Here is a 17079-nt window from a genome sequence, read left to right as displayed (position 1 = left end):
TTGATGGATCAGCTGAAACTGAAGGAAAGCACCTGGGACTCCAGGAACAACTCTGGGTCGAGTACTCCCAAAGTACAAACCCTATCCTTTAGGGGGAGTACAACCCCATCCAGGACATGGCTAAAATCCTGGAAGCTGGAACTGCCTGCTAACAGGACCTCCGCCTTATCTGGATTAAGCCTCAATTTAAATGGGCCCTCATCCAGCCCATTACTTCAGCCAGGCATCAGTTAAGGAGAGCCTTAATAAAATAATAATAGGTTTTTTTAAAACCAGCCCCAATACTTCAATTTTAATATTGTGCTTAGTGCCGTTTTCTTAATTATATGCTCCTTATGAATTCAAGTATCTTCCCACTGACTTTTCTTCTTTGTGGAACAAAAAAGCTGGCAAAACCATCTTTGCTAACATTTGTTAACAGGCATTGGGATGCCAATAGGGATGATCTCTAATGAATGCCCATGAGAGTCTTCTGCAGCCTTGCCCAAACTTAAAAATGGGTACAATTTCTCGGTTGACTGAATGGGGATCGAGTTGATAGGGAAGATTATTGCAGCATTATGAAATGAGATGTCACCTGCTTCTCGATCCAGGAACAAGCCAATGACTTGATAAGGCACATCTTTCTTTTCAAGCTTATTCTCGCTCTGACTAGAAAATAAATCTCCCTGGACACTTCTCAGAGCCCAGCATCCTTCCCCAAGAGGCCCAACCAAACTCGCCTTTTTGGCCTTGTCCCTTTCAGCCTGGGTCAGCACCCCCAGCTCCCAGTCCAACCCCTCTCCCACCCTGACTTCCCAGTAGTGTTTCCCAGCAGCATAACCCTCTTTTCCCACAACAATCAGAGTCTCCACAGCAGCTCCGGGTTGCCCTGGGGTGGGTGCTTTCAGGCTGGCTTTTCTCTTATCCTCACTGATGATGATTTCTGGATGTTTATACTCAGAATCTAAGGTGACAGCAGCTAAAGGAAAGAAGAGGAAGAAAACAACACAGGAATCCATGAGCACAGAGCAAGCACGTTTGTCTGTTCCAGCTGAATCATTTACCATCTTAAACAGCTTAGCTTTGACTTCTTAGCATGACTTTTTGCTGAAATTTTGTTGTTGCCTTTGAAGGCACAGCTTTGCTGTGTTTTAGTGTTGCTTTTTACTTTTGCCAGTTTTTATTATAACTACTTTATTTGTTAATTGCCCACAGAGCTTTAGCAATATGACTACTCAAAACCTGAGAGGCAGAGTTTGGGAAAGCAGCCCTAGAGAGAGGTAAAAGGGGAAGGGGCCCTGCAATCAATCTATCCTAGCTAAGGCTATGAATATCCAAGTTATGCCTGCCTCATCCCCTCCTGCTCTGAGGCGCCATTGCTGGGTGGACCAAAGTAGCTCTCAGTGTGGCAAGAGTGGAGAGGTGGTGTTCAGGGGGTTCTGTTCAGTCCTGAATAACTACTCACACCAAGCTCTACTTTCTCCCTAGGAAGGATCACATCCCTTAACCATGTAATCGATCTGGTTGTATTGAAAATTTGTACTTTGTACTTCTTGCAAAGTGTAAACTCTACTGCGCATAGCCAAAAGTCTCCACATTTTCCCCATGCCTTTAAGGTTGCGCAGAACTCTTTCTTTTTTAACAGATGTACACACACACTTGCATGCCAAAAACACTTCATATACATGATCTCATAGAAACATAGAAACAGAGCGAGTCAGAAGGGGTCTCCCAGGCCATCTAGTCTGACCCCCGGCTCCAGCCAGCTCCACTCACGACATGCCCACCATGTGCATGTCCAGCCTATCTTTGAAAACCCTCATCAATGGGGCCTCAACCACCTCCCATGGAAGCCCATCCCCTGGGGGTCCTAACTGACAGGAAGTGCTTCCTGGCATCAAAATGGAACCTTGGTTCCCTGAGCTTTGCTCCGTTGGAGGGCGTCCTGCCTTCCCCTGCCTTCAATATCATAGGACTATGGTACCACATTTCCTTTTTACAAAGAGGAAGGACAGTGTCAGCCCAACTTTAATCGCAATCCCATATAATCTGCTTCTTTTACTAATTCTGCCATGCATAAGCTCATGTTCTCCCAGCTGCTTGTGTCTCCTCCCACTCTTGCCTTTTTCTTGTTTCTTTCATTTTCCAATCCTAGGAGAGCCTCCACCTTTCTATTCTTCAAGCCACTCCTCGGTCTTTTCAGTCCCTCAGCAAGATCTTCTTCTTTGCAGAAGCCTTTCTTTAACCACAAACTAACCCAAATGACCTTTGTTAGGTCCAAATGTCTTTTATTGATAATATATTTTGGAATGTTTATGAAGCTGGGACCTGAATCAAAATCTTTGGAGCTGTCCAAAATATGAAGGATAGTTTCCTTCTGATCTTGTCTTGGCTGATTACAAGCTAAAGGCACTGTGTGTGATTCACACAAGGATGGTTGCACTTGGTGACTGACCATCAAGAGAAGCATGGAACGAATGCAAAGTCAGCACAGAGCAAATGTGATGGAACTGGCAGTCACATCACTTCACATCGACACAAAAATATTGGATTAGGTTCAGCCTGAAATATTTAAGCTGAATTCCTGCCGAGATCAAAACGAGTCCCACTTGTCACAACCAACTTCCTGCACTGATTTCAACTGCGCCGAGGCACGAGTGCTCGGTCTGCAAGCAGCCCATTGTGCTTACGTGGAGGCAGCCCCATGCCACACAAGTCCAGCTGCATCTCAACAAGCCGAACACTCAGTGACTGATGAACCAAGCAATGCATGTCCTTGAGGACCTGAGGCCTAATGGTGGAAGTTCTCTTACCTGCATGGCTCTGCATTCTCCTAAGCTCTGCAAACAAAAGAGAAAATTGGTCAATTGCACACAACAGTGAAACAGAAAGAACTGCTGTGGAACAATTGAGCAGTGCTAAGCCATTTTAGAATTGGTACCACGCAACACACACTAAAGCACTGTCCTGCACAAAACAAGGACTGTCTCATCAAACACATTCTGACTTACCCAGCTCATTTCTGTGGACATCTGAAATGCATGGAAACACATTTCAATTAGAGGAGTCAGGGTTGAGAGAGAGGGTTCCATCCTGTCTGATACCCCCCTTCTGTCTTATTGAAATCAGTGTGAAAAATCAGTCCAATTTACTTGTTCTATGGACTGAATAGAAAACTAAGTCCCGCTCACTTAGTTTGGATCCCACCCCCGGATGTTTCTGTTAAGGATAGCCCTATGGGAGTGTAGCTAGAAAAGGAGAAACTTCCAGGGTGGGGGATGTTTCTTTTTAAACTGTCCTCTACCACAGTAGACATCATTATTGCACTCTTATTCTTCATCCATTAATTCTATCCCTATTCCCCTCCATAAAACCGTATATCAAGTCTTGACTTACCCAAACATGTTTGTAGATCAGCAACACCTAAATAACAATGACTTGAATTAGCAAGACAAGAATTAGGAGGAGAAGTCAAGAGAAATAATGAATGACTAAGCCTAGAGATGTGCTCAATTCATGTAACAATAAGAAAATCAAACCTGGCCATGTGAAGAGTTCCATGCACACTCCAGCATATTGCCAGTGGTGCCCATGCCAAGTGGGATGGTGGACCTGAAGGTTTGGTCACCATAGATGGAGCCAAGAGGTCACCATGGGGAGAACCAACTCTCCTCCGAATAACACAGAAAATGTCATGTGCATCTGCGTCACTAAGCAAGCCCCACACTGTGAATGCAGGTGCATTTCTTAAAAAGACTGCTTTAAGGAGCCTGCAAAGCAAGGCCCACGTCAAGGTAAGTTGGCAGGTTGCGATTGCAATTCAGGCAAAGGTCAGGCATCATGTGATGAGCTATTATGTGAAAGGACACTCACCTGCTCTTCTTGTGTCTTGCTCAGTGTCTGCAATAATAAACAAGCAAGAGTGTTTCCATCAGATTCGTTAGCATTAATCAAAACAAACAAGAAGCCCATCTCAGGTATGTTTTGCGAAAGGCTCCTTGTCTGTTGTTAAAGGCAGCAGAGTTCAAAGCTAAGTACAGGTCAATACATTTTCATTTTTCAGTGCATTTGTAACTGATGGAAATGTTCTTCTCATGTGATCAAGGCAAAATTCCAGCTAGAAGCTCACACTGTTCTGCTGGAGCTGTTTCCATTATTGGAACTGCTGCTTCTGAAATCTTGCAGTCCCTGCTGTCCCACACATTGTGGGATGCATGGTAAAAAGAAGTATGACCTGCATATTCTTCCTTTCTCTGTATTCTGCCTTGCTTTTCAGGTACATAAAAATGGTTGCATTACCCCCCCCATTTTCTTTTCTGTCAGCTAAATGCAAGAAGGTCCTTTCATCTTTTGTGCTTATGGTTTATGACATGCTGGATGTCCCTGCTCTACCTGCTCTCCAAATGTTTGACATCACTGAGAAATGCCTGGAAATAGAAATATCTCTTGAAATTGTGCCATTTCCATTGAAAGAGTCTCTAGGAACGGAACTTCGTAACAATATGGATAAAATGACTGGACAGGTGAGGATGTACTGATTAGATCCTGAAAAAGATTGTGCAAAAAATCCAGCAGATATATAAGGAGTGATAGGGAAGTGAGCCAATTCCAGTTCTGACTTACCTATTGCAACTTTTAGATCCTCGCACTCTGAAACAGTGATAGTAAAATGATTTCATAGAGAAACACATACAAATAAATCTTCTGTAACTGGCCATACCCACCCTTTACCTAACAGTAGGTCTGATGGATTAAAAAGTGTCTTACATTGAAATAGCTTATGCATGGCAAGGAAAGAAATCTTTTTGTACAGTCTTGCTAAAGTTAGTGCCATGTGATAGGCAAGATGCAGTATCACACTTGCTGGAGGAGAGCTTTGCAAATACCTTGGACCAATGGAAAGATGACCAAGTGGGTTCTAGATCAAACCAAGCCAAAGCTTTCCTAAAAGCAAAAGTCACAACACTGACATTCTCCTACTATGGCCAAAGCATGGGAATGCCAGAGTCTCTGGCTGCAACAGTCTTCCAGTCACAAGCCCTTGGGTACCAGTATTAACTGAGCTGGGTATGCCAACACATGATCAGATGGCAAAGCCAGTGATATTTACTGTGTGTATGTGCACATGTGTGCATGTGTGTGTGTGTGTTGGAAAGAGCACCTCTTATTGCCACCTGCAGAGCCTCCCTTGGAATAGCCACCCCAAGAAGACCCTCCAAGAATCATCACAGTGAATGCTGACATTTATTGATATTTCTAACTGTATTCTGTTCTCCTGGTGTTATAAGTGGCTTCTCTCAAAGTTACCCTGATACAGTGGAGTACATAGTAGTAAACAGATAAAAACACAAATAAATTGAATTGTCTTATTGAAAATGTGCACATCTTTCTTTAAAATAGATACTACCTGTTTCTAGTTTCCAGTATTATGACTAGGTTCTCTAAGAAGTATACTGATAGGGTAGAGTATATAGCATATAGTGTAAAGTAACGTAAAGTAACGTAAAGTAAAAAGTAAAATATTGAACTGTTGTATCGAAGATGTGCACATCTTTCTTTAAAATAGATATTACCTGTTTCTAGTTTCTTCTTCTGGTTCTCTGAAAACAAAAATTGTATTGCTACATTATTGCTTGACTTATGGAACATTTTAGGGTGGAACAATACACTGCCTTAAATGTGCCTTGCCACAAGCAGGAGTTGTGTACTTAATTCCACCACCCAATTTCAGGATGGGAGCTGAAATACACAGAGAGCTGCAGTGCACATCAGGAAATAGCTAAGTTGCACCAGCTGTTCCAGACACCTCGGGGGGGGGGGGGAGTGCATGACTGCTGGTTTTGGGAGGAGCAGGGCACTTAAAGTGATGTGCACATCTCAGGGGGACAGTAAGCACATCTGGATAGTGCAAATCCCAGCTGCAAGTGGCAGGAAGTTTGTGGAGGCACAATCAATCTCGAGAATCCACATCTTCCTGAATTATGGTTTTCCAAGCAGCTTTAATGTTGCATTAGAATAAAGATGGAGAAAGAGATAAGGTGAATGAGAATTTCAGCCATCGAGCATACAATACTTGGGGGTCGTGGGCCTTGCATTCCTCCCACTGTGCATTCAGGCACTGCTGCAACATGCAAAAAGTGAGTGCTGGTAGGCAAAGCTGGGTTAAATTTGCTTTTTGGTTCCTGGAATAGATGTGCTACTTACCTTTCAGTGAAGAAAAAACAGCAGAATAGGGTTTACATATTACTGGGTGTGGTCCAATTAGTTCAATTAAAGGTTAACATCTGAATGTTGATTCAAAATGTTTCTGAATATGAGCCCTCCTCTGCCCCACAAAAACATACAAAAAAAAAAAAAAAAAACATGGTTTTTGGAAGCCACCCCATCAGAGGAAGGGGGATGCATAAATTAAATAAGTTCTTAGCAAAAAAGAAAAATGCATCCAAGCATGGTTTAATCAATGAGAGAAGAATACACCCATTTCAAAGATGTGCACAATTGATATATTCTCCCCCAGTTAGAAAAACAATCAGGAAAGGGTCCGTAGATTTTTGTGCAAAAAGGAAAAATGAACATGAATCTGAACAAGTTTTGATTTGAAGAACTCTGATGAGCTTCAAATGAACACACATTCCTAAGAATGGCTACTTTACCACTTTCCCATATACAGTGGCTAGGTAGCCCATAGTGGAACACCAAGTTACCTTAGTTTGGAGAGGAGTAGTGGGGTTTAATTGAAAGGGAAGGAAGACTGTTTGAAGATTATCATATTTTGAGGTATAATATTTAGTCTAAAAATGGGGAGTGCCCACTTGAAACCAGAGCATGCTGGATATGTTGTTTAGAGATGCATGCCTCTCCTGAAATTTGTTAATATTACAACTACAAACAAAAGTAAATGCAGACATTCCAGGGATTCAGTTTGTGATAGCTTTGACCTTTGTCCCATTATATTACAAAGAATGCCCTTTTCCTATACAAAGTATTTTCACATAAGTCAACTTCAGTTACTCACCAGATTTAGAAACATTCTGATGACTCTCTGAAACAAAGAATGATATTAATGAAAATGATGATGGCAACAACAGTGCCAGTAATGTGAGGCCTATGGGTTAGCTTGGTAAAAATTCTAGGAGGTGGTCAACAGGAAGTCACAAGGTTCTCAGCTCCAGGGAAAGCACCTGGAGAAGGACAGGCCAATTCCACTTCATTTTCAGGAGCTGCCACTTAGCCTGTTGGTGCAATTTACCTTGATGTCTTAGAAAGTCTGAATAAGTCAAGATGGCTTCTCTCAAGTAGTTTATCAAGTGCTTGATGGGTTTAGGAAAATTATATTGGTTTATTTATTTTTCTGCATCCAGCAGCACAACTTCCCTTATTTGTATAAATGTAGCCAAAAGAAAAGGGGTCAGTTATATTTCATGCACACAGTTCCCTGAGTGATACATAAGATAAAAACAATAAATTTAAAGTACTTACGTCTAATTTTAAACACTGCAAAACCAGCAAGGCAGATGAAAATCAGTAAAATGATTGTGAAGGGTGCAATCCAAGGGGAAGTAGTAGGATAAAAAACCTCTGAAAGACACATTAAAATCTCAGTCACATTCTTTTATTGCTCTTGAAAAATAGTCAAGCTGCAAGGCAAATCTCACCAAAATCCCCCCAGAATCACAGGGGTTGACTTGGTCATACATTCTCATTGTCCCAAATCCTCCTGAATTTCTCCATATGAGGAGAGACGAACAGAACTAAGCCAGATCTTAAGATTTCAAGATGGCTTCGGAACGAGACGGCTGTGATTAATGGAGTTTCTGTTATCAAACCAGTATTGCTCGGCAGTGAGTCGTGGGAGGCTCATCTAAGCTCTGTCAGAGCGAAGACAGATTGCCTGGTCATTCTTCTGTTCGGTGTGGGAAGGCAGTCCCATATCTACTGGGAGAAATTCCTGAATTTCTCAACCGGGCAACACAGGGTTTTCTTTTTTTTTAGCCCCTACAAGTTCTCAAAATCTTATGGAATTAACTTAGGATTTTTATTAGCTAGATAAGCATCGGAACTGCTGGGTAAATATTTTTATTTTTATTTCTTTTTTGCAATACTACCCATGGAAAAGCTGCATCTGTTTCTAATTGGCATACAGAAAAAAAGAAAAAGCCTCCTGATATCTAAGCTGCAACTGACATGGAGAGTGTTGAGGCTTTTGAAGCCGAAGGAAAAGATTTTTTCCTCTAACCTCTCTAAGGGCAAAGAATTAAAATAAATAATTACTGTGGAATTAAGTGATAGAAGGTTAAAACTTAGAGCAATCATTTTGGATATCTGTTTGGACTTCTGCCAAGACTAACTGGACACTCGCCAGGACATTTTTCATATTGTGTGGTGTTTCCTCTCTAATGTGATGACTGTTTGGGTGAGCATTCCTATTTTCCTTTCATAATACTACTTGTGGAAAAACTATATCTGTTGTTAATTGGCATACAGAAGGAAAAAAAAAAGACCCTTTGATGGAAGGAGGAACTCTCCCCCCACAGTGTTTTAAGCAGTAAATGATATGGAGAGAGGATTTAAAGTTTACATGGGAGAGAGATTTTGAAGTGTGTGTGAAAGTTGGGACTGACGAAAAAAAGGACTTTGTTTCTTTTCTGATCTCCCCAAGAGTGAAGAATTAAAATAATAACTATTGTGGAATTAAGTGATAGAAGGATATAATTTGCCTGTCAAGTGGCCATTTTCTTCCCTCCATTTCTGGGACCCCTGCCAAAGTATTTGGCAATTTGCCAACCTTCTGTCTGCAAGTGATCTAGAGGAAAAAGAAGTGGTAGTTGGCCTTTGCTGCCATCCTGTGGCTATTGGAATTATTACAATGATGGAAGAGCTAAAGAGAATACTCCTGGCAATACAGGAATCTTTAACAGCTTTACAAATATCCCAAGAGGTGATGTTGATAAAACAGGAATTTTTTTCAATTGAACAAAAAAAGCGCTTTGATAAACTTGATGCTTCTTTTAAGGAGGTTTTGGTTGATGTGCAATCTAAAACTGAACAGAATATTCAAAAAACACAATGAGTATATGAAAAACTTGAAACAGTGGATAAAGAAATAAAATCTGTAAAACCAATAAATAAGCTATCATGGGATTTATTGGTTATATTAAAAAAAGAGAAACAATTTTGGCCATTAAAAAAGGAATATTTTTTTCTCAAGGATGGATGGATCTGGAACTAACTACATATGACTCTGAGGAAGAAGAGTCAGTGAACATTGGTTTGCAGCAAGAAACACAGCCATTGGGAATAAATACTGACCTACAACAAATGCTACATTTATTGAAAATAAAGCAAGAAATATTGAAATACAGACATTGAAGAGCGTTGATTTTCAACAAGTACCATTAACTGGAGAAAGATGGGGCAGAGGTGTAAAAAAGAAATGAGAGAATTGGTTATCTTAAAAAGGAATGATATAAATGGGTTGGCATGCTTATTGTGGTATAGAAAGGCTAAGTTATATGATTTCAGTGTGGAAGCTTCTCTACATTTAAATGCATTGAATTATGAAGAGATTATAAGATATGATCTAAACTGAACTAAGAAAGATAAGAATAGGAGTTGAGTTTTTTCTTGGTTGGTGACATAAGGAAAAATAAGAGTTTTTTTTTCTTTTTTAATCTTAAAAATGAACGACCAAAAGCTAAGTTACATGACTCCTTTGTCCTTGAGTTACTACTAGAAAATGATTATTATTGGTGTAGGAGAAGCTGTACTAAGTGGATTCTTTTTTATAAGTGAGATATATTAAAGAGTGTAAGGAGCTGGACTCTTATAAGGAGTTAATTGCATGTGACTAAGTGATGTGTAAGCTAGATGAAACTTTGGTAAATTAGCTCAAAGAAAATTTGTTTAAAAGATATTATAGGTAATTGTTGTCAAATAGATTAGCTAAGATGTCTTTAAAGATGATAAATGGATGTTAGATATGTGAACATAACCTGGGTAAAAAGTTTTTAGCTCTTTTTTAAACTTGGAACTTTTCTTCTTTTTCATTTTCCTTTTTAGTAGATATTGGATTGGAATACTAGTAGACAAGAAATGTATTTGATTGTATTTGTAACTATTGTAGTGAGGAGTCTATGTGTCTAGCATTAGAAAAATGAAAAGATCTTGAATTGTGTGGAGATGGTGAGATTGAAGCTACTACTGAAGAAGAAAGAAGATACTGACTTTCATCAAATTTGGAGATTCTTTCTTTTAATATTGGTCAAGAAAGACGGGACTTTATAAGAAATGGATGGACTGATCTTACCACTGAAGGAGAAAGAAGATAGTGACTTCTATCAAATATGGAACCTCTTTTTTTTTATTGGCTGGAGAAACGGGACTTGAGTTAGATCTAAAAATGTTTTTAAGTTATCATAAATGGATCTGAATATGATTACAGAATGTTAAAAGATATGTAGTAAGGGGCTGACCCAGTAGTTCCGATGTTTGTGATGACTGATGTTTTTAGTATTGGTTTAAAATTTTTATTAAAAAATTATTAGGTTCCAGTCACCTAAACAAAAGAACTGGATCACTTATCACACATCTAGAACCTTGTTTTCTGTATATTGCACACTTATATAAAGTCTATCATATAGAAAAGAGTTCTACTGAACATGTGCAGAAAATATTTCAATAAAAATTAAATAAGCAACAGTTACTGCTTCTCAGTTAAGGGGAAATAGCTTACAAATGTAAATGGGGACTTTCAGGTATGTTTGAAAACAGTGACCATCACTCACACCACTATCACTAGAAGATACCTACAAGCGGAGATGCAGCTGTTCATGAGGAAAATAATAACCCGAACATGGGTTATTGTGTTTTCTGAACCTTGTTATATTGACTGATGGGGGCACAAAAATGGCACAACTCCCCACTAGTGGTAAGGAGAAACATCTGAATGGGAAGAAGTGGGAGAAAGTGGCAAGAGAAGGTGGGGGATGTACAGCTGGGAGCATCTTCTCAAAGTCCAGGCTAAGGAAGAAGCTTTCAAAGAAGTGGACTTCTTAGTGAGGTTGAATCCACCAATACATTTATATTTTGCCTGCGGTCTTCATTTTGTAGCTGGTTCCTGGCAAGGAAGACATTGTCTTCAGTAAAACATGAGTGCCAGACATGAGAAGTCTGAAGGAGCAAGCTTCTATACTCAAAGTTGAAGGAAGGAAGAAAAGATTATCCTGTATAGAAAGACTGAATGCCCCTTTGATGCTGCTGTGCAATATACAAAAATACTTAAGATGGAGGAAGGGGAAGAGGAAGAGGAGGAAGGAAATGGCACACTAGGCTTTGTTTCTACTCACCAGCAATCATGATTCTGGATTCACTCTCTTGCTGTAACACACTGCTGAAGATTTTGCAAGAGACTTCACTGGCAGTCCCTGGTTCTATTGTAATGGAACTGAAAACACTGAAGGTACCAGCTGCATTCTCAGTGCTTGTAGTGATTTCCTTCTCTGTACGGTTTTTCCCCTTACTGCTCAGCCACAGAGCCTGGGGCTTTGGATACCAGCCCTCAGAGGCACAAGTGAGTCCAATTCCTTGGCCCTTGTAATCCTTCAGGGTAATGGTGGGATCTACTCCTTTTGCTGCAAAAGAAAGACACATATTTAGTTTGCACAGTAAGAACAGAGCAATACTCAGTGATCCTCTTGAGGTTAAACACTGGCAATGGAACACTGCTTGTCAGTTCTGCCAGGCTACATTTTGTGCATAGTTGCAATTCTAAAAGGCTGCATGTCACATCACATTTTGATAATGCCGGAGGGTGGCACCTGCAAATACTCCTCATAGATTCAAAGATACAGAGGGGTCTTTGAATTCAGTAAAACATGCCCATAATGAATGAATGGCTTGGCCAATTGTCTTGTCAACTTTCCAGACATGCCTGCACTTAAGGATGCAATCCCAGGCCCTCTTAGATAGAAACAACTCCCATGCTGGCCAGGGAATGTTGGGAATTGTGGGACATATTTTTGAATCAACAGTCAGAAGATTGGGCCCAAGACATCTTTTAAACCAGCATATGTGACATGATATTAAAAGAGTAATAAAAGAGGTAACATTTTTTTAAGATACAGAGAGCAGAAAGAAGGCAGAATGATATGCAAAGTACCATAGTAGGAAAGAAACTGAAGTGCTTCTGGAACCTCAACCTTAATTTTCATTGTGGGATCAATATTGGCTCCTTTACCCATTTTATTATTTCAAGAAAGGGAGGATAATAGAAAGAACAAGTGGGCAATAAAAATGGGTAAGTACAACATTCTTACCCATTTAATTCTTTCACTCTTTCTCTGCCTTTTCATTTGTTACTTTTTAATCCACCATAAAGTTGCTCTGTGGTACAGGAGAAATGTGAAAATACACACATTTTCATTGCTATTCATAGAATCATAGAAGAGTGGAGCTGGAAGGGGCCAGTAGACCATTTCTTCCAAACCCCTCCCAATTAAACCATCCCTGTCAGAAAATTTTCCTGATATCTAGCTGGAATCTAGCTTCCTGTAACTTAAGTCCTGCATTCTGGGATGATGGAGAAGAGATCCTGTACTTGTAGAGTGCTATCGTATCTCCTGTCAGTCTTCTTTTCTTGAGGCTAAACATGCCCAATTCTCTCAGTCTCTCATCTCAGGTCTTTGGTTCCATTCCTGTATCATCTCTTTTGCCCTCCTCTGAACCCTTTCAAGTTTGTCTGCCTGTTTCTTCAAATGCTGAGTAAAGGGAAACTAATACTTCATATGATGCCATGATACTCAGATGATTCTACGCTTTCCTCCCTCTTATGAAAAACCATAAGCATGCTCAGAAAGCATGGTAAGGCCCTGGTAGATAACACCATGTCGAGCACTCTCAAACTCTCTTTAGTGAGGTCTCATGAACACTTAACAAAACCTCATGTTAAGAAAGTCTCCATGGCATGCTTAACAGAGGAAGACGATAGCACCCCGCACAGGTGACCTTTCAGTTCCAATGTCACAAAGCTGAATTATTTTGAAACAACACAATAGCAGTTTACCTATCAAATGCAGCTCTATGACCACCTCATCAAGCCACTTTTCAGTGGAGACTGTGCAGATGTATTTTCCTTGGTCAGGCAGAACGATGTGCTTCAGCTTCAGGGACATATTCCCTCTCTTATGCTCATGATTGAAGAGCTGTATTCGACCCTTATAGCTCTCATTCTCTGTTTCCTTCTTGATTTTTCCATCATAGGATATCAGTTCAATTTTTTTTGAGGGGGTAGAAAATGTCCACTGGATCTTGAAGTTAGTGCTCTCAGGTATTCTTCCATTTCCGAGCTGACATGGCAGGATCGTGTCCTCTCCAAAAGTAGCAATGACAGGTCTCCTTGGTTGAATGATACTGAAATGAACTTTAAAGACAATCACACTTCATCTAAGGCAAATGCATTGATTATGTGCAATTTGTAGTCAATCTCCTCCCAAATTTACCAATTTACAATTTCTGTCTTTATCTTGAAATCTGACAATCCAGAATGCTCAAGCAGAGGATTTTTTCCAGATGTCAGTAAAAACACGCAGAAGAAGGATTGCTTCCATGATATTTAAATACTGAAATGTAAATAGATGTATATGAGATTACTTTGATACACAGGTAAACTTGGGAAGCAATATTCCTCATAAGAAGGAGCTTGTTCTCCAGATTTCCTTGAAAGGTTTGGAACATTTTGCTGGAGTTTAGAGGGACCTAGCCCTGGTTTTGCATTTGCAATAACATATGCAGCACTTAGAAAGGAAAGGGACAGTTTATTCATCAGAAAAACAGAGCAGGCATGTGGTCCAGACAGCAAATATCCCCATTACATCTCAGACTTACTCTATATTTCTAAGGAGACAAAGTGCTTCCTATCTAACATAGAGAAACACTAACAGAAGTGTGTGTGTGTATGTGTGAACATATCCGTAGAGATTGTGTGTCCAGAATTCTTGAGGGGAGAATGGGAAGAGAGAGAGTCCTTTTTTAAGGCCCTGATGTTTATACCATGTTTCTCTGAGCATGTGATTTATGGGAAAGATGAGCTTCCCAAACTTATGCTAATTTTTGAAATGAGGTTTTATCTTGATGATATTGTTTCTCTGAGTAAGAGGTGAGTTCCCTGCCTGCGTTGACTAGGTGCTATAAATGAGGTGATTTCCAGGTGTCTCAGGACAATGGGTCATCTTCCTTGCAGGGTTGTTTTGCCTTATCTCCTTCAATTGGAAATGCCTGACCTCTTGTCTACAAGAAGTCCAGCTTTCATTTCTGCTTTCACACAGGGTAGCCTAGGATATGAGGTCCTTCTTCCTGAATACAAGTCTCCCCAACATGATCCATGTCCTGAAAAGCCCATTCTGCCCTGGGGTTTATGGCTATGATGCTAATATTGATGTACGCATTTCAGCTTTTGTATATGGATAGTGTCAGTTGCTAGTTGGGTACTTGTTACATGTAATGGTCGCTCCAGTAGCATACGCTTCATGTGGTCTCTTCCAGGAAAGAGACCCATCTGGGACTTGAGTCACTGACAGCCATCCAGGTCCAACTGGAACTAACCATGACATAGGATACCATGGTATCCATGAGGGAAGAGTACTAATTGGGGAAGCTATGTCAGTGAGGCTCCTTATCTAGTGCAGATTTTATTCTGAGCATTATTATCACTAAGCATGGTACAGAACACCATTCCAAAATTAGGTTCATCACTGCATAGCACCATGGTCAGTTCCTATGAAACTCAGGATAAAAGCTGCAATAAGTCACCAGTCTCTCCTCCATATTATATGCAGATTTCTAAATAATACATCACTTAAGGGCAAAGTTCTTAACAGTTGCAATATCTCAGCATTTTGGAGCTTGGGTGAACATGGAAAGACTTTAATAAGACATGATGAGTCAAAGGTTCTTTCTTTCTTGCTTGCTTGCTTGCTTTCTGTTAAGTGAACTGGATAATATTTTGAGAAGACCATGTCAATCATATGCCTCAATAGACATCAATCATATGCCTTCAAGAAGCCAATACTGTTTGGAAGATAACATCTTAAATCTCAACATTGATTTTGAGAGGAGTTTTTTTTGTGTGGAGAAAGAAAAGTGGGGGAAAGGGGTTTTGCTTTAGGACTTTTTCAGGTAAAAAAGTCCTAAAGCAATTGAAAAAAGCAAGACAGGGATAGAAAAGGCAGGTCTGGGGGAGGGGAAGGGGAGGCTAGCTTGAATGAATGATCCTACCTAGAAAATCATGCAGTTGGGTAAGTTATATGGTTAGAATCATTTTACAGTATTTAACAGACCCCTCTTTGTTTTGATGAATGGATTCTTTTCACTGTTTCTAAAGAAGAGTGCACATGTAATGAATGTGCACAGCTTTATTTGGTTGCCTAGGCACCTTCACAAAAAGTCACCCCTCTCCCTGTATAATCTTTGCTCCTGGCAGAAACTCTTCCACCAATCCGAATGTGGAATTTTGCAACATCATAGAAGGCTGGGACAAAAGATGTTTACCGGCATTTATCACCTGGGAGAACTGCAGGACCAACACGATGCAAACATAAGTGGGTGAAGAACACATTGAACAGAAGATAAGCATACAGGTCTTCCTAGAAGGCTCTTCCTATCCCTTGAGAATTGGAAAAATAAGCAGCAATAAGAATTCAACAAGGAGCAGGTGGCACTCACTGCAAAGGTTTCAGGAGCACTGAGTTCAATAAGGGAGTGGTTTGGGGCAACAGACCTCATTCCCATAAAAAAAAATTCCATTGGCATTTACAGATCACATTATTGCTATTCTTACACCCAGTCGCTGTTAAGCTTTACATTTCCTAGTTGCTGTACAGAGAGTGTAAAATGATGCAGACTTTGCCTGCCGAATTAGTCCAAATGACAGGATAAAAATGAATAGGAGGTGGTGGGAAAGGGGAGACAAAACATTTGGTTGGCAGTGATGCAAAATATACACAAGTCAGGCCTTAGTAGTTATTGTTGCTGTGATTTTTCAAAATGCTGTTTGATCTCAGAACTGCCCCTTCCCACAAAGTCACCATGGATCCCTGGAAAATTTGGCTTCCTTATCTGGACAAGTGGGCAGTCAGCAACCCCTGCCTCTTTCTGATTGATTTCCTGGAGAATAAACTTGCCCACAACTTTCACAAACATTTCTTCCTGTATTGTAGAGGATGAAACCTTTGATGCTATATAATGGGAGTTGAAAAGAAATGCCATTTCATACCCATTACAAATCATACATATTTCTAGGAATTATTTCAGCTAAAAGAAATATGTCATATTAAAACACACAACCTCCCTTCCTCCCACCCCCATGGTTAGTCTGTTTTTCCTACTGTACTCACTGAAATCCACCAAGTATTCCCATTGTTCTGGCTTGAGTCTTACTTCATCAAACCATTAAAAATATCCTCAATATATTTAATTGCATGTCCTCAACTGGTTGTGTTTGTGTGTGTGGAGGGGAGTCTCAACAAAACCACTAACAGAATGCGAGAAATATTTTGCTATATTGAATAAAATCTTAACTATTTCTTAAAATAGTTTCCTACCTTCCATGCGAACTACAAGGCACCCTCCAGAGCAGCTGCAGATCATTGCCCCTTTTTGTGGACTTTTGCCCTTTCAGAGAAATTACATACTTACGTTTTCCATTTCTAAGTAAGATAAGGAGGCACTGCAATATATTCTGAAGTCCATTGTCCTATATCTCATAGCTCTTTCCTAGAAGAACAAAGTCCACAGCAACTTTACTTTGATATACACAAATACACCGACGAACCTCCATGCTATATGGATTATGTGTAAGCAATTAAAAGACTCATTAAAACAAAAATAAGTAGCATGGGGTGGTCCCAGCACATGCCAGTCGGAGCTTCTCTCCAAGATGTAAAAACAGTCTTAGGACTGAGGGATTTTCTTAGAACTGAAGAAGTAGAGGAGTTAACCTATTTCTCATCTGCTTAAGCTCAACCCTCTCTTCTCCTTCCATGTCCCAGGAAGGCTGGCTACATTCCTAAAAAATATTCATGCATGGTAGCAGTAGTTACCTGG

The 17079-nt window shown here is 40.1% G+C and overlaps 1 protein-coding gene across 1 annotated transcript; it reads right to left on the bottom strand.

The window, feature by feature from the left end:
- Nucleotides 1–404: 404 nt before the first annotated feature.
- Nucleotides 405–16584, bottom strand: LOC123033457 (butyrophilin subfamily 3 member A1-like). The gene is made up of 8 exons (XM_044450060.1): nucleotides 16578–16584; nucleotides 13043–13399; nucleotides 11328–11612; nucleotides 5556–5582; nucleotides 4606–4632; nucleotides 3856–3882; nucleotides 2673–2822; nucleotides 405–961 (listed from the first exon to the last, which is right to left on the bottom strand). The coding sequence occupies exons 1-8, from the start codon at nucleotides 16582–16584 to the stop codon at nucleotides 405–407; spliced, it is 1437 nt and encodes a 478-aa protein (XP_044305995.1).
- Between the last annotated feature and the right edge of the window lie 495 nt (nucleotides 16585–17079).

This window comes from Varanus komodoensis, unplaced genomic scaffold (genome assembly GCF_004798865.1).
Source record: "Varanus komodoensis strain SLA01 unplaced genomic scaffold, ASM479886v1 scaffold62, whole genome shotgun sequence".
Lineage (NCBI taxonomy): Eukaryota > Metazoa > Chordata > Lepidosauria > Squamata > Varanidae > Varanus > Varanus komodoensis.
Note: the sequence above shows the minus strand (reverse complement) of the source record. Positions and strands in the feature narration are given on the sequence as shown.

Coding starts and splice junctions, on each gene's coding strand:
- LOC123033457 (XM_044450060.1), bottom strand. Junction 11,613..13,042: donor CATAGAGCTGCATTTGATAG/GTAAACTGCTAT, acceptor TTTCTTTTGCAG/CAAAAGGAGTAGATCCCACC. Junction 962..2,672: donor TGGCATGGGGCTGCCTCCAC/GTAAGCACAATG, acceptor TCTTTCCTTTAG/CTGCTGTCACCTTAGATTCT.